The sequence below is a fragment of the Lepidochelys kempii genome, chromosome 1 (genome assembly GCF_965140265.1).
Source record: "Lepidochelys kempii isolate rLepKem1 chromosome 1, rLepKem1.hap2, whole genome shotgun sequence".
Lineage (NCBI taxonomy): Eukaryota > Metazoa > Chordata > Testudines > Cheloniidae > Lepidochelys > Lepidochelys kempii.
Window position 1 is genome coordinate 41,085,501 of NC_133256.1, and position 23,519 is coordinate 41,109,019.

A 23,519-nucleotide genomic window follows, 5' to 3' on the forward strand; every position below is an offset into this window, starting at 1 on the left:
AGTATTTGAAAGATTTCAGCAATTATGTTTTATAATATAAAAGTTTAAATGTTTCAAATATTACATCATCATTTCATGACATGACAACTTATGACATGATATAGTCAAAATATTTTGACTCATTCTATAATATTATTAAAGAGTAATTATCAGTGGTTCACTGTCAAACTGGAATCTCACAGGAGTTTGTCCTGGGTCTGGTACTATTCAATATTTTAATAAATGACTTGGATAAATGAGTGGAAAGTATGCTTTAAAATTTCTGAATGACACCAAGCTGAGAGGGATTGCAAGGACAGGATTAGAATTCAAAAGAACCTTGATAAATTGGAGAATTGGTTTGAAATCAACAAGATGAAATTCAGTAAAGACAAGTGCAAAGTACTACATTTAGGAAGGAAAAATCAAGTGCACAAATACAAACTGCGGGTAATAATTGGCTAGCCTTCAATGCCTGCTGCAGATGATGCAACCCTGAGTGAACCAGGACCAGGACCATCTTCAATGCTGAAAGAGCACTGGTATAGACCACTGTACCAAGAGCACCATATACTTCAGCACCACTCTTAGAAGAGGTCTATTTCTCCTCACTTCTTCCCATCTTAGAGCATCTTCTGAGGTCAGTCACCAGCACAATGGAAAGACCCTATCAGCTTTCCCTCAGTATCCATTGTCTCATCAGCAATGGCACTGGACTGGCCAGTACCAAACAAGTGATACATATTCCTATGGTATAACACCCTGGCTCTGTTCGGATACTGGGGTCCACTGTTTCATGAATCAAGAAGCCAGTGTCCACTGCACTCATGAAAGAAAAAGTGGTAATTCTCCCCATCTGTGTTTTTGGACAGACCACCTACACCAGAGTACCAGGAAGAACCAGAGGTAGAGCCACAACATTTCCTTGTATCATCACCAGAGGACCCTCATGTTCCTCACCTGATGAAGTAGTATCTTTGGAACCAGTACTAGTACCAAATGATTAAGTCATTCTAGGAGCTCCTTGTGAGGATTGCCAAAATTCTGGCAATAGAGACTTTGGTCACATTGGAGAAATCTCCCAAGTGTTTGACACCTTGCAAGCTTCTGTTCCAGGAAGCTTCACCCTCCCCATAAATGAGGGACTGTTTGAACTGGCTAAGGCCGTGTCACAGATGTAAGCCACAATAACACTGTGACCCTAAGAGCATCTCAAGGCCAAAGGGCAAGGGGCTCCCTGGGATGTAGTAATGAGTTTCAGATGGCTTGATCAATGTACCCCAACACATTGGTATCATGATCTGTATCTAAAAGGTATTATGCAATATATCATTGGAAAACTAATGACACACTAGCGATTAATATTACTGTGGAATGTGTGTATTAATATATGTTGAGTTATCTACATTCTCTGATATTATGTTTTAAAGTCTGTATTTGAACGAAGTAGAGAACAAGTCTGCCCAAGTCTTCAGGACAAATGAAGCAGGGCTTAGCAGTGACAATGAGATTGCAATTTACATATGCGGTAAACAAAATTATCAAAGCTCACAAGATAGTTGGGGAGGTAGCTTGTCCAGATCACAAAGGACTATGTATTTGCTTGTCTGACCAGCTTGGTCCTCTTTACATGTAAAGTAAACAAAGCCATCCTGAGAGCAAATGGGGAAAAATAACCTCTTAATAGTCTTGCTAGGTGATGGAGACAGCACTGCCAAGAAGCCTGCCTGCCTATTGAAGCAGTGTCAATGAACTTTGAGAGAGATGGTTTTCAAAGGTTTACCAGACTATAAAGGGATGGGCAGAGAACCCCTAAGTTATTCATCACTTGAGGTACTACAAGTTGAAGGCAACCAAGGGGGCTGAAGTCTCTGGAAATTGATTTAAGGTGAGAAACCTGCTTAGGCAAAGATTGTAACTGGCTAAAATTAAGTTTTAGTCTTAGAATACCATTTTTGTTTGTAACCCTTTCTAATGTTTATTCCTTCTACTTGGTATCACTTAACCTATTAATATTGTTAAATAAATGTGTTTTACTTTTTACTATAAACCAATCCAGTGCTTTGATTAAAAGAGTGTTTAACTCCAATAAAGTGGTAAAATGCAGATGTACTATTTGTTTAAAGGGAGTGGCAAACTTACTTCTCTCTGTGTACTAGGAGAGGCCTGGGCACTTCAGGGCAGACAATTTGGGAGAAATTTGGGACTGGGAGAGGACTGGGCCCTACATAAGGTAATTGGGTGATCGAAGCTAGAGTGGGGCTTTTGGAGTTGTAGGCAGGCAGTTGGGATCAGAGTGCTGAACTGTAGCTGCAAAGCACACAGACACTCAAGGGACTGCATGCTTGTCTGTTGGCTGTTAGTGTCTGGGATGTGAGCCACAGCAGCAACGCATTTACAGCACCCATAGTTACAGGGCAGATTGTGACACAACCCCTTACTGGTCTGGATTGCACAGATGCCGGCCGCAATAACATCCACTGCAAAACAGGTAGGAAAGCAGTACTGGGTGCCTCCAATGGGGATTCAGTACTTCTGTATTCACCCCAACTCCAAGATATTGAGTCATGTTAGCAATACAAGAAAAATCCAAGCTGAGTCAGAGTTCCCCTAAGGACAAGAATCCCAAAAGGCTTGACCTATTTTGCAGAACATTGTTGTCAGGAATAAGGCCCTGTAGATGTGCCTGCTTAGTCTCCTGACTACCTAACAAGAACACTAGGCTGCGTGACAGACTGCCATGCCTGATTGGATGAGAAAGCTAGTGGGCTAGTTCTTAAGCCTAGTAGCAGCAGTAGGTTGCTGACTCCAGTTCTGACCTTTGGTTCTGATTCCTCATCCTGACTCCTGCTTTGACCACTAGGTCTGACTGCTTATGACCCAGTTTCCTGACAATTGTACTCTTCCTTCCTGCAAGTGCGTGTGGCTAATTGCCAGGCCTTACTGGCCAAGTATGACTTACTAATTTGGGACAGGATGACCCCTTCCTCTTAAAGCCCCTGTATGACAACATGAAGTTGCTCAAAGACAAAATAAAGAAGGCCAGCTGGTGGCCAAGACAGCCTTAGAGAGCATCATGAGTCCAGGTACTGGGTATCCTGAGAGAAGTACAAACCACACATTTGAGCACTTGCCTTTTGAGGGTGCAGAACTATTTAGGAAGTGTTCAGACAGTGTTCTCTGCTTGTTAAATGACTCAAAAGCCCCCCTGTGCTCTCTGTGGATTTACAGCTCAGCCTCATATTGCAAACTGTATCATCCTCAACCCCGGTTAAGATAACAGACGCCATCCTACCATCTCAGGCAACCTGAGTACTACACCAAGAAAAGAGTGAGGTATATCAAAGGGTACCAATCTTCTTCCAGCTTAGCAATGTAACCCCCTCCTACAACACATCAGCACATTTGACTGGAATATGTGGAGCTACATCAGATCCTGTTCAGAAGCCACCTCACCTCACTGGGTGTGGTCTGTCGTGACATCAGACAGATGTGTTCTAGAGATCATCGCTTGTGGTTACCCACATCCAGTTACTCACCTTATTTGTCTCTCTTCAGAGACGCTTCTCAGGAGAGCCTGTTACAAATAGAAGTGTCCTCATTGCTTTACCTAGCAGCCATAGATAAGGTTCCACCAGTTTTCAGGAGGAAAGGCTTCTTCTTCAAGCATATCCTCATTCTGAGGAAGAAAGCAGGTCTTTGTCTTGTCCTAGACCTGAGAAGACTCAACAAATACATATTCCATCTCAGGTTCAGAATGGTAATGCTTGCCTCCATCATTCTCTCTCCAAGCTCTCGACTTTGAGGATGTGTACTTCCATACTTCCATGGCAAGCCATCGAGCCCTCAGAAATTATAGTGAACCCAACCATTCTCAATGCAGCATACTGCACTTTTGACTTTCCCTAGCATTGTGAGATTATTCAGAAATTCCTTCTAGTAGTGGCAGCACATTTAAGGAGACAGCCTTTCAATATGTCCTTTTCCTATTCTCCCAACTAGGACTTCCTGAGAACTACAAGAAATCATCCCTCCTACCATCACAGATGATAGAGTTTATTGGAGCTATGATTGACACCTGATTGACAAGAGCATACCTCCCAGAGGACAGATTCCATTCTCTCCAGTTGATGGCTAATTGCCTGAAGTCAAATCCAATTACTATATGCATACATGTCTGGGATTCTTAGGCCACATACTCATGTGTATGATGTTGCTTGCCAGATTTCAGCTATGTCTGAGGTTCACATATTACCTATTCAGACATTGCATGAACAAAAGAGGCACAACCCTGCTTCAAGTCTTGTGAGAGCTTGCTCAACAATAGTAGGGTGAGGAAATACAAATAAGTAAGAGGCAAGAAACCACTACTGAATATGCATTAGACATAGTGGCATCAGTGTAACATATTATAAAAGTTGTATTCCAGCCTGTGGGCTTCGGGAGAGAGAGATATGGCCCTTGAGAGTTGCCAGAATGATGGCCACTGGTGATGAGGAGGTAGATGATGGTGATGAGGAAGAGAATTGCTAAAATTTCAGGTTGTTCTGCAAGGGATGGTGTGAGTATGGATGTTCAGATGTACTTTCTGTATTATCTTTACCTTACTGAATTGGAGTGTTTGTAGCTTTGTTAAATGTATTGATAAATTAGTGTAAATATAGAAGAGTTCCTGTAGTGTGTGTTTTGCAACCATGCACATTAGGGTTCCCAACTATATAGTAATTTTAATAATACTGGGCCTGATCTTGGGACAAGAACCTAACAACCCTCAAAGTGATAACTGGGAATTATTAAGCAATTAATATAATTAATACATAATTTATAGATTAGGCTACAGTAATAATGTTTTTTTTATTTCTAGTAGAAATTATTAGAAGTACATTTGAATAAATACTATTAAACTAGAAATATCAAGCATACGAAAAAGGGACATGATCTTTTGTTTGTAGAAAATTGTAGTGATGTGTGAGGTTTAGGTACTAAATTTATTTTTTATCAAGTACATTGGAAATAGCAATTATAATAGACCCCAGAGATCAGTAGCATTATGATATAAAAGTTGATCTTAGAAATTTGTGGCAATTGTCATTAGGAGAAGGGAAATGAATGGATAAAGCAAAGGTGAATCCTTTTTATATAGACAATCTACAGTACATTGTAACAACGTATTTATGAGTTGTTTTTCTGCACTGCCCAGTAGTGCTTTGAACCTTGGATCAAACTGGATTATTCTTCTCCTTTGTTTGTCTTTACTCCTTAGAATATTAACTAGTAAAAATAAAGAAAATCCTGTTATGTTGAATCCTAATACTAATAATCAAAATATACTCCCCTTTGAAAGATGGAAGTAAGTGCTGAAATTAGTTTACTGTTGTCAATTTCAAGCTGTGTAACAGCTGGTCCTACTATTATTAACCAGCAGTGTTGATTGAGTTCTTTCCCAGTGGGTAGTTAAAGATACAGAAGCACGTTGCTAAACATTGGCCTGCTTCTTGGTATCTAGAAATCTGATTTTAATTTATCAATTGTTTTACCTTCTGATTTGAAACTAAGACAATGTTACTTCCCTAATTTAGTTCACATGGGTTTGAATATAATAAATAAGAGTTCATGATTTTAAAATGAATGTCTGTGTTAAATTGCATGGTGTGAGAATATAAAGTTACATGTTGTAGATGTGAAATGTATCTGTCACAGACTGAAAATAAATTAATACATTTTTATACAGAAGTGGCGGCTGACCAAAAATATTGTCCTATTTTAAATTTCCAGAGGATATCCAGAGTTATATAGCTTGCTATTCTATTTTAAATTTTCAGTATTTAATTGAATTTGCAAATTATTTTAAAAAATCAGTGAGTATTAGCATTACCTATTTAAGGTTTGCCATATTAATATAATCTTAAAGGATGATATTAAATTCCCTCTTGTACTTGTTATATATAATGCATTTTTCTTGTTTTTTAAGGGAATCATTCAGCTGTTTCTGAATAATACAACTAGCCCATACCTTAGCACACAATAACTACTTCTGAGAGACTCTAGGACAAACTTCCTGTAAGCCCCCTTGAGCCCAACTCAGTCATTTTCTCTTCTTGAACTGTTAGCTAGTGCTTGGATCACACTGTACAACTAATCTACCTGCAGATTACAATAACCCAAAGGGAAATCTTTCACCTCCATGTAGAGAAAAGCCTTCCAGCCTCTTAGCCTAGGAAGATCGAAATAAGAAAACACATAGCAATAATTTTTTTCAAGTAATTTACAATCCTATACTGACCAGCATTAAAATGTATAGATAATTAGATATATTTACTTAAACTTTCACGTGTAATATGTCATTCTAAAGCCAAGAAAGTTCTCTACTCTGAAATGTTCTATTGTTATGAAGTATAATGACATATACAGGCCCAAAAATGTATTTATTTTTTCATGATATATCATATGCTTATCAAGAGAAACTGGTTTGATACATGGTAATGCTGATGAGAACTCATAATTCAAGAAGATTAATTAGGTCTTAATGTAATTTTTTGATGTTAGTGAATAGCAGAAGGGAGGAGATCTGAGTGACAGGTATGAAAATTGGAACAAAATGCTATAATACTGGTTGCACTCTATAATCACAGCCTACCATCATAAAATTAATCGGTTTTGTTCATAGCACAAGGTGGATATGCAAAGGGGAAATACCACCAGTAGCGGAGAAAACTTACAGATGCGCAATGTCTGAAACATAGTTGAAAAAGATTTGATGGTCCTGATTTAACTCTTTATGCTGCTGTTCAATTTTAGAATGTTATTAAGCAGATCTGAACAGAAAGAATCTGGATTTCAATAAAAGCATATTTTTTTTTCTTTAGAGAAATATTTTTTACTGATTACAACAACAGAGATGAGATCTTCTTTACAAAATTTCTTTTGGTTTATCTCTTTAGAAGCACTGGCTGAATTAGTGCTATTTAAAATTAATTAACTCTTAATTAAAAGTCTGCTTTTTATGATCATCTCTTATTGCAATGTGTTGCAAAAGGAAATGTTAGTGTAATTGTGTGAAAATATATTATATGTACTCTTCAATAAGGATGACTTTGTTGGCTGACAGAGCTTTTCAGAAATCTTACAAATTGCAACAAAGGTCTTGTGTGTTTGAATGGAATTATTTTCTGTTTCTTGGGTTGTAGTCATTCTTCATAGGCATATAGATAATGTATATGAAATCCACAAATGTTTTTTGTTTATTATGATGAAAAAAAGTGAAGTAAATGGTATTTGAATGTAACCAGTTATTCAGTTTTAGTGTAACAATTTTGAAAGAAGGATATTTCACACCCCATATGTTTTTAATACAAAACCATGTTGAAATCCAGAATGGTGATTGCAGCTATTTGTCAAAGAAAAGAGAAACTGAATCAAATCAAGACTGGATGCCTTTCTGGAAGATACACTTAAATTAGACACAAGTTACTGGACTCCATGCAGGAGTAACTGCGTGAAAGTCGACTGCTTGTGTTACACAAGAAGTCAGACTAGATGGTCTAATGGTCCCTTCAGGCCTTAAAATCCATGCAATGTATAGATTCACAGGTTTCGAGGCCAGAAAGACCATTGTGATTGTTTAATCTGACCTCCTTCATAACACAGGCTGTAGGACTTCCCTGTATTTATTCTTGCTTTGAGTACAATCACTGTGCATTAATTATAGCATGTCTTTTAGGAAAATATCTAGTCTTGATTTAAAAATTATCTGTAATGGAGATTCATCCACAATCCTTGATACGTAGTTCCAGTGGTTAATTGCCTTCCCTCTTAAACATTTGCTTTTGATTTCTAGTCTAAATTTGTCTAGCTTTAACTTCCAACCATTGGATCTTTTTATATCTTTGTCTGCTAGATTGCAAGTCCTCTATTATCATATTTCTGTTCCCAGTGTAGGTGCTTATAGACTCTAATAGAGTCATTCCCATAACCCTCTCTTTGGTAAGCTAAGTAATTTGAGCTCCTTGACTCTATCACTATAAGGCATGTTTACCTATCTCTTAATCATGCTCATGACTCTTTTCTGAATCCTCACCAATTTATCAACATGCTTCTTCTTCGAGTAGTGTCCTTGTGGATGCTCCACTTCAGGCGCTGGTGCATTCCTGCGCAGCAGATCGGAGATTTTTGGTAGCAGTGCTTAGTGCAGTAGTTGTCTCATGGTGCTGTTGGCACTTCATGTAGCGCATGCACAACCAGACCCATTCAATTCCTTCCCAACCGTCCTCAGCTGCAGATGGAGCTCAGTGGCAGTGCTGCCTCTTCTTTTTTTCTATAGAAATAATTTGATGAGTTTTAGCTTAGAATGTCTCATTTACTTAGTTAGTTAGACACCATTTCTTCCACCCCACAAAATTTTTAATTGTTATCTCCCACGCTTCCCCTTTGGGATCTTTGTGACAGAGATCTCCACCTCAAGATGATTTTAATGGAAAAGTCCCTTCAGTCTATTCCTCAGGGACCAAAATCAACATCAGCAGATGGTTCCCTGAGCAAAATCTCTGCTAATGGAAGTGCTCCGTCTTCCAAATCTTCCAGGAAATCTCTGCAAATGGAAGCGATTCTCACTATGGTGCCAACAAAAACAGTTAACTGCAGTCATGTCACTTCTACCAGTCATACTGGACTACATACTGGAACTCAAAGAATTGGGTTTATCCATAAGCTCTATCAAAGTACACCCAGTACACCTAGTCTTTTTTTCTTTTTGCCCAACTATCTAGTCACCAGAAGGAAATCTTTCACCTCAGCCACTGTACAAATTCACATGTTTGGAAGGCATTTAAGAGATGGCATACTGAGTGCAATATTAATGTCTTCTCTTGTTTCCTCCGGTATGTATTGGTTAGATGCAACAAACAGACTCAGTGTACTTAACATTCATTTCCTAGTGATTTTAGCTATTGGTAGTTTTCTTGCAGTATAAGGGAAAATGACTCACACCCTATACCAGTGTATTTGTTAGACACCCTTCTATGATTCTGTTAACCCTCAGTTGGATTTGACTTTGGTTTGGACAGTAATAACAGTTCATCTTTTTTGAAACTCTAGAAGCAATTTCCTTTAAGCTGCTATCCCTCAAGGTAGTGTTTTGTAGTGACTTCCACTAGGAGATGGGGATGCTTGAGTTTATCCCTAATGTGAACACTAGATTTCATATCAACATATCTATGGTTTGCCTTAACCTTGAGTGTTTTCAGAAAAGAAGACTGCACTTTCTCTAGGGTTAAACATTCTCTTTATCTTGTATTGCCAACATTTTATTAACATGAAGCATGATTTGTTGGCTTTAAGGCTCCAGTCAAGAAATGGTATTTTAATGTAATGAGTCCCTTTAAAGAGAAAAGTGCTTCTGAGACAACTCTTACTTGATGGATCAAGGATTGCGTCTTGCTGACCTGTGAACAGGCTAATGATGTAAGATGGATATATCATTATTCATTGGTCTTTCATCTGTCATACCATTATAGCAATAAGTGAACAGAGAAGACAATCTCTAGTTTTCTCCTTCTGCTTTCTCTCTGTGTATTACTTGAAAACCTAGGCCAAGATTTACCAAAGTGACTGGTGATTTTGTGTGCCCTACTTTTGGGGTGGCAGGTTTGAGATGCCTTTAAAGGGGCTTGAATGTAAGGGAGAAGGCTGCTTAATGCTTTCTATAAATCAAGCACCTTTAAGGCATCTCAAGTTGGGGATGTAAGACTTGAAAGGTATCCAAAATATAGCCAATTTTGAAAATCTTGGTTAGGCTTTAAGACCATGCAGGAACCTAAAGTAACATTAATAAAATCACGTAAAAAGTATTTTGCTCTCTCTTTTGACTCTGAGGCAGGTTTCTGATTAGATGACAAAGATTTTTTTTCTATCAGAAAGGATATTTTAAATGGAAAAAAATAATTATGCATGAAAGATAAAAAGCGAAGCCTTGATCTAAGTTTTAAATAGTATTTTTAGCAGTACTTTTTCACAAATATACAACCATTAAGTACAGTTGATTCTGATGCAGCAGTTAAGTTTGTGCTGAGAGTGACTACCTTTCCAGCTATTGCAGTAACAGTTATGATGTACAATGCGGTTAGCTGTGATGAATTCATAGTTATTATGCATATTTGTACTAATGGGTATGCAAACACTTCAGTATGATGTATTACTTTCTCAGTGCTTGTTCCCACAGATTGCAGTTGAAGGAGCCCTCGCTTTTTAGTTAATGAGACTAGTTTACGGTGCAAATTATAATATGCATAAAATATGCAAATTCCAAGTACGTTATTGTGACATATACTTTAGGGACAATAGTATATATTTGATATTGTTTGCTGGGGTTGAAAAAAGGGAAAAAATCCTTCTAGTCATACAAGTTTGGGTTTTCCCTCCCTACTTGATTTTAACCTGAACGCATCTCCAAATGGGGTCCTGAGGTTTCTCTCCTCCCTTTTTACTGGAATCATTACTTCCCCTGAATCATTCTCCCTCTAGCAGAAAATTACTATTTACTATTTATTTCAGCTTGTTATCTTTACTTAGTGGGTAGATAAGTAGTGTTTTGACAAATTGCTGATATTCTCTCCGAAGTCCAAGCATCTCACCTTGTCATGTGCCTGAGTTCCATCAGACTGGGAAGTCAGAGTCCTAATCTACTTCTGCATACTGGCATTACATAGTGACTCCTACAAGTCAGACATCCTGCACTCTGTAAACACAGTTTTGATGAGGATTATGTTCAGTAAAGATATTCATTTTAAATTGTTCAGTTTTATTCCCCCCTGGGACCAGATCCTGTGTTCCAATTAGGACTAAATCAAGATTTGCCTCTCTCCTTGTGGGTTGCAGAACTAGCCGCTCCAAGAAGCAGTCATTAATACTGTCTAGAAATTTCATTTCTGCATCCTGTCCTGACATGACGTACTCAGTCAATATGGGGATAGTTGAAATCTCCGTTATGATTGAATTTTCTATTTTTACAGCTTCTCTAATCTCCCTGAGAATTTCATAATCATGATCACCATCTTCATCCTGGTCAGGTGGTTGGTAGTGTATTCCTACTGCTGTATTCTTATTATTCCAAGCATGGAATTTCAAACTGCTGCACAATTTGATTCATTAAAGATTTTTCCTATATTTGACTCTATGCTTTCTTTGACATATAGTGTCACTCCTCCACCAGCATGACCTGCTCTTGTCATTCCTATATATTTTGTACCTTGGTATTACCATGTACCATTGATTATCATCGTTCCACCACATTTCTGTGATGCCTATTATATTAATATCCTCATTTCATACCAGGCACTCAAATTCACCCATCTTAGTATTTAGACGTCTAGCATTTTTATACAATAACTTATAAAATTTATCAGTAAAGTACCCACCACAGCAGCGGCGCTGTAGGAGCTGTCAGGAGGAGGTGTCAGCCCCCATCGCAGCCATGAAGCTGGAGGAGCTGTCAGCCCCTGAAGCAGCTGTGGGGCTGGAGAAGCTGTTGGCCCCCAAAGCAGCTGTGGGGCCAGAAGAACTGTCTGCTCACGCCACAGCGGCGGGGCTCAAGGCAGGATCCAGGCACTGGGTTCATCGTAGCCGAAGGTTCGTTATTATGAAGGGTGTTATAGCAAGGGTGTTGCTGTATTTAGTTGCCTGCCTTCATGCGGTGTAAATGAATGGGACTCTTTTTTTCATTTTCTTCAGCTCCTACCTATACTTTATCAGCTTCTTTATACCAGCATGAGCATTTTCAGGAAGTAAAAAGATTTGTCTGCCAGCATTGTGAGGTTAGCTCAACTGATAACAAATCAGTGACAATATTATTGCATCACTGCCGTAGCAAGAAAATGTTGGAAGTGGTCAAACACACAAGTTGTTACACCAGTTTTTATTTGAGTATGGAATAAAACATAGCCTTTGCAATGTTTTATGAATTATAGGTTTTTTTATCTATGAAAGAAGAGATATAGAAATGTGATGAATATTATAATTATGCAAGGAAGGTAGGCGTACAATAATACATAAAATTCTGTTTAATTGTAAACCTAGACTATTTTCTTTGACTTGTGGTTTGGTAGAAAGCTACAGATCACAAAAGACAGATATTCCTAAAGCTGGGGATCAGAACTGTGAACCACTTACTTGTTACAGACAGAGCATCACTCTGCAGGAGACTTGGAAAGAGCTTCCCTAATAAGTTAGAGTAATTCAGCAGCTGGGCAAGGATGTAATTTAATCACATTTTTAAAATTCTTTGTGCTGACCATAGTGATCTAATTCCCAGGAGTAAATTCAAAATTGATAAGAAACTTCATGTGAATCCTATCTGAAGCAACTCTCATTTGGGAATATAATACTGTGAGAAAATGGACATGTTTTCTTATGTAAGAGCCCAGAGGGCTTACCTGATTTATGGGAAATACCTGAATTTACAAAATCTGTTTACTTCTGGACATTAGGGTTTGGGGTTCCTCCCACCCCCCTTTATATCAGTGGAGCTGAGACACATGTTACCCATTGTTGGTTTTTGATAAGCAGCTTCAGCTGTTGAGTTTTTATTCTCTTGGCTCAAATGTAAACTTCCATACTTCCAAGGTGTAAAGTAGTGACAGTCTTCATATTTTAAGGGAAAGTATTTTGGTAAGTAACTAATTGCCTTTAAGTTTTAGTAAGTGCTTCTTTGAAAACTATAATGTAGTGTGACTGAAGATGTTTAACCCTGGTTACTATTGTATGTTTCTTTTCGTAGAACATCTTTAAATATTTATTGTGATAAAGGGTTGAGCAAGCATATTTTTCCTTTGCAGTTTTAAAACCTCTTTTCCTTCTTCATATACAGGAAACCTAACAAACTTTGTCATTCCAGTGATACACAGTTTAGTACTGCAACAAGCTAGTTGTAATAGTTACTGCATATATAACTATTGGAATGTATGTTGTGATAGAATTGGTATTTAAAACAGAAAAGAATATACAGTACCTCTTTAAAATTTTTAAAAAGAAATTAATGTACATAGTTAACAAAATTCTCCCCCCCCCCACTTCTGTAGCAGATGGTACGTGAACAATACACCACAACAACACAAGGCACCAGCCTAGAGAGGCCGGAGAACCAATATGTCTACAACATTGGCATTTATGGCTGGAGAAAGCGTTGCCTCTACCTGTTTGTCCTCCTCCTGCTTATCATCCTAGTTGTGAATTTTGCTTTGACAATTTGGATTCTTAAAGTGATGTGGTTTTCTCCAGTAAGTGTCCTCTTTAATTTTCCATTCTCTTTCTAGTCTTTATTAATCATATTCTCCTCCTTTGTTTGCCTTATGACCTCACCTATTTCATATGTATGCCAGTTTCTTCTTATGTAATAACCATGTCTTTTTCTTACCTCATTAATTAGAATTTCTCATTCTGTTGGAAATACATACACAATAGTCATCTTTTACAACATTCATCCTTCTATAATTTTTAAATCATAATTTTAAAATGATGTTTATGTTGATGACCTTACATTTGCAGTTAATTCAAACAGTTCTGTCAGAGATTTTATTTGCTCTTGCCTCACAGTGTGTTTTTTCTGCCATTTTCAAAGTGTGATTGCTCTAGTTTCGTTTATACCCCCAGAATTCTTTAGTGTTCAAATGTTGTTCTCACTAGTTCAGCTTCTTTTCCTATCTGCACTCAAACTCTGATTTTTTAATCGTCTATTTCCCCACTGTTTAAGATTTAGAAATTGATTTAGCAAATTAATAAATTAAAGCTCAAAGTATTTGAAACTACTTTATGCTTTAGGTTAAGCAACTACATTGCTCAAGAAGAAATGTAATAACTTTTCACTACAATATGTATATTATTATCAAGTAATTTTTAAATAGTAGTTTAAAGTGTAACTTAGGTTAAGTCCGCAAGATGAAACTTGAGTCAGAATACAGTAAAATGCCTCAGTGAATATCAAAGCTAAGTTAATTTGATCCTACCATGCAGTCTGCGATGCACAGTTGATTTGAATAGACTTATTACAAGGAAAACAATAACAGTAAATTCCTACTGTTCTGTCCCTGCCATTCAGTAAAGGGAATTATGTTAACATTTCTATCGTCTATCTTTATTATGCCACAGTCACTAAATGAAGGGGCATTTTATCTTCATGGAGCTGTCTCTATACTCTTCTTTCTTTTACTATAAGCAGGTGAATTTTAAGTGCCTCTTACTAAGCATAGTTATTATGATTGGATTCCTGTCAAGCTTCTTCCCCCACATAAATTCTTTTCAGCACCTTTTTTTTCATGTGTACTACAGGTACAGAAGGTCTTAGATCATGTTTCATTTTTTAAACTGTTATGCAATGCATTTGGAAGATGTGCACTTTGGTGATTGCACATCATGAATAACAGTGAATGTAAGTGGCTAACATTTTATGTGTGTGGCTCAAGTTAACAGTAAAGGTCACCACTTCTCCACTTATTTTCCCATGTCTTGGCTCCCCTGTGTGGCCAATGGGTGGCTCCTCTCTTAGGAGTCATGGAGCAAAAAAATTGTCAAAAACTCCCTCCCCTTTCAGGAATTCTCTCTGCAGGAACCTATGTCTCTTCCTGTTTATCCACAAGGAAAGCAGCAAGTGCCTCAAGATGGGGCACACTATCTTTAGGCCTCAACAAGAGCCATGGACAACAGCACAGGCAAAGCAGGCTCACATCCTCTGGTCAGGAGAGGGTAGAAATGCACTGACTGTAAGGGTTCTCTCCAGTTCTGTATTGCAGGACCTGTGTACCTGAAATGTCCAGCTAAGCAGTGGCCTAGCTATGTCCCTGCCTAGCCATCTGCCTATTATTGCATTCCAGGGACACCAGAATGGGGGGGACAGGAGGCTGTGGCTCCCCGCCACACTTTTTACAGGCTCTAAGGGTGAGCAACAGAGTAGGGGGCGGAGAGGAGCGAGTGGGGGGAGGGGTCTTGGAGGGAAGAGGTGGTGCAGGGGTGGGATCTTGAGAGAAGGGGCAGTGTGAGGGTGGGGGGGCAGGGAGAAGGGGTGGTGCAAGGGCAGAACCTCAGGTAGAATGTGTGGCACAAGGGTGGGGACTTGGGGAGAAGGGGTGGTGCGAGGGCAGGGCCATGGGCTCCTGTGGCCCCCTCACTTTTAGGGTGCTTCTGCTGCTCCTTTTGCATTCCTTTTTTCAGACCCTCCTTATTAAACTCTGGAGATCTTTCTGCAATTCACTGCTAAAGGATTGGGGTGTGCTGCTTCATATGCAGTCTCATCTTCCCCAAAAATGAGCAAGATAAACTACAAGTTCTTCTTCGAATGCTTGCTCATGCCCATTCCATGCTAGGAGTGTGCGCACCGCATGCACAGTTGCCGGAGATTTTTCCCTCAGTGGTATCCATAGAGCCGGCTCTAGTGCTCTCTGGCACAGCACATGTACGTGCCAGTACAAGGAACCTCACCAGCCCCATACCCTCTCAATTCCTTCTTACTGCCCTTGAAGGTTGCTGTAACAACCCCTCTTGCTGTGGCAAGGGTCCTTCACCAGTGGTTGAACTTCCTCTGTTCATATTCTGTATAGTTATCGTAGTTAATGTATATAGTTCTTAGTTAGAGTTAGTGTATATAGTAGTGTTAATAGTTGTTCCTGTCGTCGAGGGATTTTTTCGCCCCGGCGCTGGGCATGCCCCAGTCCCTGGGCTTTAAGCTTACCTCTTGTGGTAAGCTGATGCCAGTAAGTGACACACACGCTAGCTGTCCAAAGTGTCTGGGGAAGTCTCACATCAAAGAGAAGTGCCAGATCTGCTGGGACTTCAAATCTCGTACCAGAAAGGACAGGGACAGTCGGCTGAAGGCCATTCTCATGGAGGCAGCCCTCTGACCAGTCTAGGAGCTGAACCACTCTGAATCAGGGCTGAGTATTTCGGCCCCCATGTGGAGCGCTCCCCTGGCACCTCATTCTTCCCAGCACCGTTCTCCATCCCCAGTGCCAAGGAAGAAACATAAGAAACAGTGCACTGAGAGAGGTCATTCTCAGGTGCCGAAGAGAGAAAGGCGGAGACGGACTAGTATAGTGAGACACACATTGGGCCACCCATCTTCCCCTGAGCCACTGATGGCGCCAGAGACTCCACCCAGAGTGCCAAGTCCAGAACGGGACCCGCCACCAACTGCCAGGAGCAGCCAGGCATTTGCTCACCCCTTTGATTCTGGAGGCCTTTCAGGTTGTGAAAGAACTGCTGTCCCTCTCGATCCCGCTGATCCCTCAAGGACACACCCCAGCCAAGGTGACTGGAGACAGAAGGGAACAAGGTCCGGCAAGCTCCTTCCTGGTACTGACCACCATGGCACTCCACCCATGGTACTGACGCACCGGTCTCTGTCCTGACACTAGTCCTCAGTCTCTCGGCACTGCCCAGTGGCTGAAGCAGGTACTGCATTGCCATGGTCTCCAGATGAAGAATCCTCTTCAGGGTCCAAAGGGGAATCCTTTGCTCCATTCAAGACCTACTGGTACCTAGTCTATGCACCTCCAGACTTTGGTGCTGGCCCTCCCTGGCCACCAGACCCCTGGCTGATGCAGTGGCAGTATTGGAACCATTGGGGGTTTCCCCCAGTATTGGGACCCCCTTCCCACTGCTCATACTCAGTAGTCTCAGAAAGGCGGCCTACCGCCTCTTCCCATCCGGCATCAGACCGCAACTCTGGCACCAACTTTGGTGCTGACATCCAGGAGGTGGTCACAATGGACATGGTGGATGAGGCAGTTGCAGGTCCTAGTACCATGCTCCCTCAAGACGACTTCAGAGCCCACCAGACCTCCTGAAAAGGGTTATGGCAAATTTGGGCCTGGAGATGGAGGAGCTTAAGGAGTCGGTGCACATCCTGATTGACATCCTAGCTGCAGCTGCTTCCTCCAGAGTAGCCTTGCCAATAAACAAAGCAATGCTGGGGCCAGTTAACACATTGTGGCAGGCCCCTTCTTCTCTGCCCCCCATCTCAAAGAGGGCAGAGAAGAAATACTATCTCCCAGTAAGTGGGTGTGAATACCTTTACTTGTACCCTCCCCCGTGATTCCTGTGTAACCCAGTGCGCTAGTTTGCTTTTGTTATATTCACTGCTACTCTCCTACTGTAGCCTAGTGGGCTAGTGTGTCTTTATTATATTTACTGCTTTGCATTATATTCAGCAGTAATGCAAGAAACCTACAGCCCTGTATCCTGTAAGACATTAGCTTCAGCAAGTTAGCATAAGGTTTGAGGCCTATGAACTTTGAACAGATAAACTTTGCACAGATAAACTGCCAGCGCTAAACCTCAAGTATTTGGGGGGCTGAAAATAGAGATTAAGGGGAAGTTCTGACCCCAGGTAAATAATTCAACCACAGAAGTGTCCTGGCAGTGAACTAACGTACATAACAGGTACATGAGATACATTTAAGGCTAGCCTCCTTGCTTGCCTACATATCTTTTCTTATAAGTTTCTTATTTTTTTATGGGTTTGATTATTTGTTTTATTATAATAGGTTTATAGGACTATATTAGAGTATATTTTGGCTGTAACACAAGGGACACATCCTGTATGGTGAGCTAAGGAAAGTTAGCATACATATGTTTGGGACCTTTCATCTAGATACATTAGGATGATCAGGTGTCCGTTTTTTGACCAGAACACCCAGTCAAAAAGGGACCCTGGTGGCTCTGGTCAGGACTGCCAACCGGGCTGTTAAAAGTCCAGTTGGCAGTGCTGTGGAGCTAAGGCAGGCTAGTCCCTACCTGTCCTGGCTCCGTGCTGCACCCCCGGAAGCAGCCAGCAGGTCAGGCTCTTAGGTGGGGGGGCCACGGGACTTCACGTGCTGCGCCCACCCCGAGCACCGGCTCCGCGGCCAATGGGATCTGTGGGGGCAGTTCCTGTGGGCAAGAGCAGCACCTCCATCTAGGAGCCGAATCTGCTGGCCACTACTGGGGTGCAGCACAGTCCGCGGTGCCAGTACAAGCAGGAAGCTTGCCTTAACACTCCGCTGCGCTGCTGACCAGGAGCCGCCAGAGGTAAGCCCATGCCCCAACCCCAAGCCCCAACCCCCTGCCCCAGTCTGAGCCCCCACAAACCCTGAACCCCTCTGTCCCAGCCTAGAGCCTCTTCCTGCACACCAAACCCCACATCCCCGGCCCCATGCTAGAGCCCACACCCCCAGACAGAGCCCTCATCCTCCCCTGCACCCCAACCCCGTGCCCCAGCCTGGAGCCCCTCCTGCACCCTGAACCCTTCATTTCTGGCCCCATCCCAGAGCTTGCACCCCCAGACAGAGCCCTCACCCCCTCCTACACCCCAAACCCCCTGCCCCAGCCCAGTGAAAGTGAGTGAGAGTGGGGGAGAGCAAGCCACCGAGGAAGGGGGAATGTAGTGAGCGGCGGGCAGGACCTCAGGGAAGGGGCGGGGCAGGGGGTGTGACCTTGGGGAAGGGGCAGAGCTAGGGTGTTCGGTTTTGTGGGATTAGAAAGTTGGCAACCCTAAAATAGATGGTGATGAGCTAAAGCATAAGGTCCATGTATGGCTGCAGCCTTTAACGTAGAGGATGCATTAAAGCAGGTTGGCATAGGGGCTTTCCTAAGTTCATACCCTTTTAAACTTAACAGATATACCACAACTTGGAACTTGGAAATAACCAAAATAGCCAGTTAGGACAGAAAAAACAAATGTGATACCTAACCACAAAAGGGCCATGGTAACGAATGGACGTTCGGTGAGCATTGGCTTTTTATATCAAATGGATGAAGCCATTTTGGAAATTGAACCAGATGTTTGTTGCAGTAGCAGATAGGATGAAGGGCCTCCTGGTGTCTTCTCAAAGAATTTATTTGTGGATCACCTCCTGCATTCAAACATGCGATCACTTGGCAAAGTTGCCAGTCCCTGCACTGACAGTGTACTCCACAAGGGCGCAAGCATCCTCAGCAGTATTCTTGGCACAGGTTCCAATACAGGAGATCTGCAGGACTACAACATGGTCATTAGTCCACACTTTCACCTCACACTATGCTATCACACAGCAGGCCAGGGATGATGCTGCATTTGGCAGAGTGGTACTACAATCCACAAATGAATTCCCACCCCCTCCTAGGAAACGTGTAGGAGTCACCTATTTGGAATCAACATGAGTAAGCACTCAAAGAAGAAAAAATGACTACCTATCTTTTTATAACAGTTGTTCTTTGAAATGTGTTGCTCATGTCCATTCCAAGACTCACCCACCTACCCCTCTGTTGGAGCCAGCCAGCAAGAAGGACCTGAAGAGGTGGCAGGTCAGCGGGGCTATATATGCAGTGGCATGATGGCCCTACTCCAGGGGGCACCTGGAACAACCCGATGGATATTGCTAGGGGGAAAACCTTCCATAAACTGTGCACATGGTGTACACCACCTACGTGGAATGGACATGAGCAACACATCTCAAAGAACAACAGTTATGAAAAGGTAGGTAACTGTTTTTTTCCTAAAAGGGGATAATCAAAAAGCCCACTGTGTAGTATTGTTCACAGGAAAATCCTTTTTGACAATAACTCTTGCAAGCAATTATCTTATACCCTAAAGCATGAGATTTAATTACCTTTGTTTTTATTTTAGTTTGCATATTTGCAAATGTTAATGGAAATACAATTATCCAGCCCTTTAAAAAATCCAGCTCCTGAACAAGTGAACTGTATGCTGTATTAGTTAATTAGATCAACCAAGTAAAACCTGTCAGGTATAATGATATTTTTACTTGCATTGTATTATCCAGCCATTAGATGTGTCTCTGGGTACATGTAAACTCCAGATGGAGGTGTAATTTCTAGCTTGGATAGATGTATGCACGCTACCTTTCATGGAGCTAGCATGGTAAAAATAGAAGTGTAGCTGCAGTGGCAGAAGTAATGGGATGGGCTAGCTGCCCCAGGTACAAGTTCTGCCTGTGACCCGACATACGCACTCAGGTGGCTAGCCCATCATACAGCCTCTGCCGCCCTTGTTACAGTTATATTTTTGGCATGCTAGCTTGATCAAAGCTAGTGCACATACATCTACCCAAGCTGAAAATAACATCTAGCTCAAGTGTAGATGTATCCTACATGGTGTATAGAGCTCCAGAAAATATGTGGTCTTTTTTGAACAAGGAAGACAAAGCTGGAACTCAAGCTGTGTTGGAAGCCAAGTTTTTTAACTATAGTTGTAGCTGTTTTCTTTAATAAATCCCTCCCTCCTGTTTAAGAATTGAATATGACAGGACCTGAATATACCTTGTACATCTTCTTCTTAAATATTATTCTCATTTAAGATAAGCAAACCTCAGCAGGTTGAAAAATCTGACAAAAGTGAATCTCGTACTGAGTCTCCATGCCCGGACAAGCTTTCTGTAGCCACTGACTTACAGAACTGTGGAAATCAAACTAGCCTTTTAGTTTTCTAGAGCATGGAATATTAAGTATATTCATTCGAACCAAGCCCTGGTGAGTGTAATTTATTTTGTGTGTAACCATTTTATGGCTAGGGTAAGATTAGTTTCCAAACCAGTAGATATCAAATAAATCTCTCTCCTTTAGGAGTACTTGGTGCTGCTGAGTACTCTAACATGGCCAATATCTTCAACTGACAAGATTCTGTTGTCTCTTAAGAACGAGAATCAGATAAACTTGTCTGTCTGAGGCCAAAAGATAGAATACTTGCAACAGAAAATAAGATGAGGCATCAGCAATGTTAATACACCATTCACATACTTAGCTCTACAATAGATATTGTAAGTCAAACACAAGCTTTCACCAGATTCATTGCCAATCCTGTTTTTGCTGATTGCTTATTAACGAACTCTACCCACAGTCCTATTATCTCAATAAAACAGTACACTTTTGTTCGCCAAGCAAGTTCCTTAAATAGTAATCGCAACAAGAAATACTGCACAAAGAACTGGATCTTTAAAGTCTTAACTAAGGTACCTTTGGGACACAACAATAGATGTCTCAGTTTGAACTTGCTTTAGCCTTTCCATAGATTTGACTTAAAAGCAAGATATAAATGTATCAGAAAAGGGGCTCCCTGGATGGTCATTCTGCTACATCTTGACTACACTGTAGTTAGTTTCATTGTCAATTTTTTCAGTAATTATATTATGTGCAGACTGTCAATATTTGGATATTTTGAACTATTCAGGGATAGGGTAGCACACACAAAACCTTTTTTCCTGGCTTCCTAATGATAAATGCCTTGCCGCTCATTTTCCTAATTTTGTTATAGCTGCTGAAGAGGAACCAGTTTAATTTGAGTTGATTGCCTGTCACTGCTATTGCGTGAATTATCTTACTGGTTTTCTTATCTATACTTTTTAAAACAGTGGTTCTCAAACTTTTGTACTGGTGACCCCTTTCACGTAGCAAGCCTCTGAGTGTGACCCCCCCCCCTTATAAATATATAAAAAGTGTTTTTAATTTAACACCATTGTAAATGCTGGAGGCAAAGCGGGGTATGGGTGGAGGCTGACAGCTCACGACCGCTGGTGTAAAAACCTTGTGACTCCCTGAGGGGTCCCGACCCCCAGTTTGAGAACCCCTGTTTTAAAACCTTTTTTTTAGGTTTATTTTTTCGGTATAGAACCTACTGTTACCATTGTAGAAAAAGCCCTTTGCCCTGATTTAGCATAGTTTTTACAAGGTCTTCTTACAATGCTAGAGAAAATCCTATTGTACAGTTGCTGTTTGAGACATAAGGATATTAGTTTTTATTCAACATGGGCATTATTCTAAGAACTTACAAAACTGCTCTTCAGCAGAAGAAATAAAGGTACACCTGGGGTTTTCTGTCTGCTACCCAAGATCCATAAACCTGGAAATCCTGGACGCTCCATCATCTCAGGCATTGGCACCCAGACAGCAGGATTGTCTGGCTATGTCGACTTCCTCCTCAGGCTCTATGCTACCAGCACTCCCAGCTATCTTCGAGACACCACTGACTTCCTGAGGAAACTAAAATCCATCAGTGATCTTCCTGAAAACGCCATCCTGGCCACTATGGATGTAGAAGCCCTCTACACCAACATTCCACACAAAGATGGACTACAAGCCATCAGGAACAGTATCCCCGATAATGTCACGGCAAACTTGGTGGCTGAACTTTGTGACTTTATCCTCACCCATAACTATTTCACATTTGGGGACAATGTATACCTTCAAATCAGTGGCACTACCATGGGTACCCGCATGGCCCCACAGTATGCCAACATTTTTATGGCTGATTTAGAACAACGCTTCCTCAGCTCTCGTCCCCTAATGCCCCTACTCTACTTGCGCTACATTGATGACATCTTCATCATCTGGACCCATGGAAAAGAAGCCCTTGAGGAATTCCACCATGATTTCAACAATTTCCATCCCACCATCAACCTCAGCCTGGACCAGTCCACACTAGAGATCCACTTCCTGGACACTACGCTGCTAATAAGCGATGGTCACATAAACACCACTCTATACCGGAAACCTACTGCCGCTATTCCTACCTACATGCCTCCAGCTTTCATCCAGACCACACCACACGATCCATTGTCTACAGCCAAGCTCTATGATACAACCGCATTTGCTCCAATCCCTCAGACAGAGACAAACACCTACAAAATCTCTATCAAGCATTCTTACAACTACAGTACCCACCTGCGGAAGTGAAGAAACAGATTGACAGAGCCAGAAGAGTACCCAGAAGTTACCTACTACAGGACAGGCCCAACAAAGAAAATAATAGAACGCCACTAGCCATCACCTTCAGCCCCCAACTAAAACCTCTCCAACGCATCATCAAGGATCTACAACCTATCCTGAAGGACGACCCATCCCTCTCACAGATCTTGGGAGACAGGCCAGTCCTTGCTTACAGACAGCCCCCCAACCTGAAGCAAATACTCACCAGCAACCACATACCACACAACAGAACCACTAACCCAGGAACCTATCCTTGCAACAAAGCCCGTTGCCAACTGTGTCCTCATATCTATTCAGGGGACACCATCATAGGGCCTAATCACATCAGCCACACTATCAGAGGCTCGTTTACCTGCACATCTACCAATGTGATATATGCCATCATGTGCCAGCAATGCCCCTCTGCCATGTACATTGGTCAAACTGGTCAGTCTCTATGTAAAAGAATAAATGGACACAAATCAGACATCAAGAATTATAACATTCAAAAACCAGTCGGAGAACACTTCAATCTCTCTGGTCACTCGATTACAGACTTAAAAGTGGCAATTCTTCAACAACAAAACTTCAAAACCAGAGTCCAACCAGAGACTGCTGAATTGGAATTAATTTGCAAACTGGATACAATTAACTTAGGCTTGAATAAAGACTGGGAGTGGATGGGTCATTACACAAAGTAAAACTGTTTCCCCATGTTTATTCCTCCCACCCCCCACTGTTCCTCAGACGTTCTTGTCAACTGCTGGAAATGGCCCACCTTGATTATCACTACAAAAGGCTTTCCCCCCCCCCCCGCTCTCCTGCTGGTAATAGCTCACCTT

General features: G+C 41.3%; 1 protein-coding gene across 1 annotated transcript in view; it reads left to right on the top strand.

Annotated features, from left to right (window-relative positions):
- SGCG (sarcoglycan gamma) overlaps positions 1–23,519 on the top strand; it is a 135,480-nt gene that overhangs the window by 22,682 nt on the left and 89,279 nt on the right. Inside the window, exon 2 of the mRNA XM_073320660.1 lies at positions 13,050–13,247. Within this exon, the coding sequence (XP_073176761.1) occupies positions 13,050–13,247 (198 nt within the window). The remainder of the gene's footprint in view (positions 1–13,049; positions 13,248–23,519) is intronic.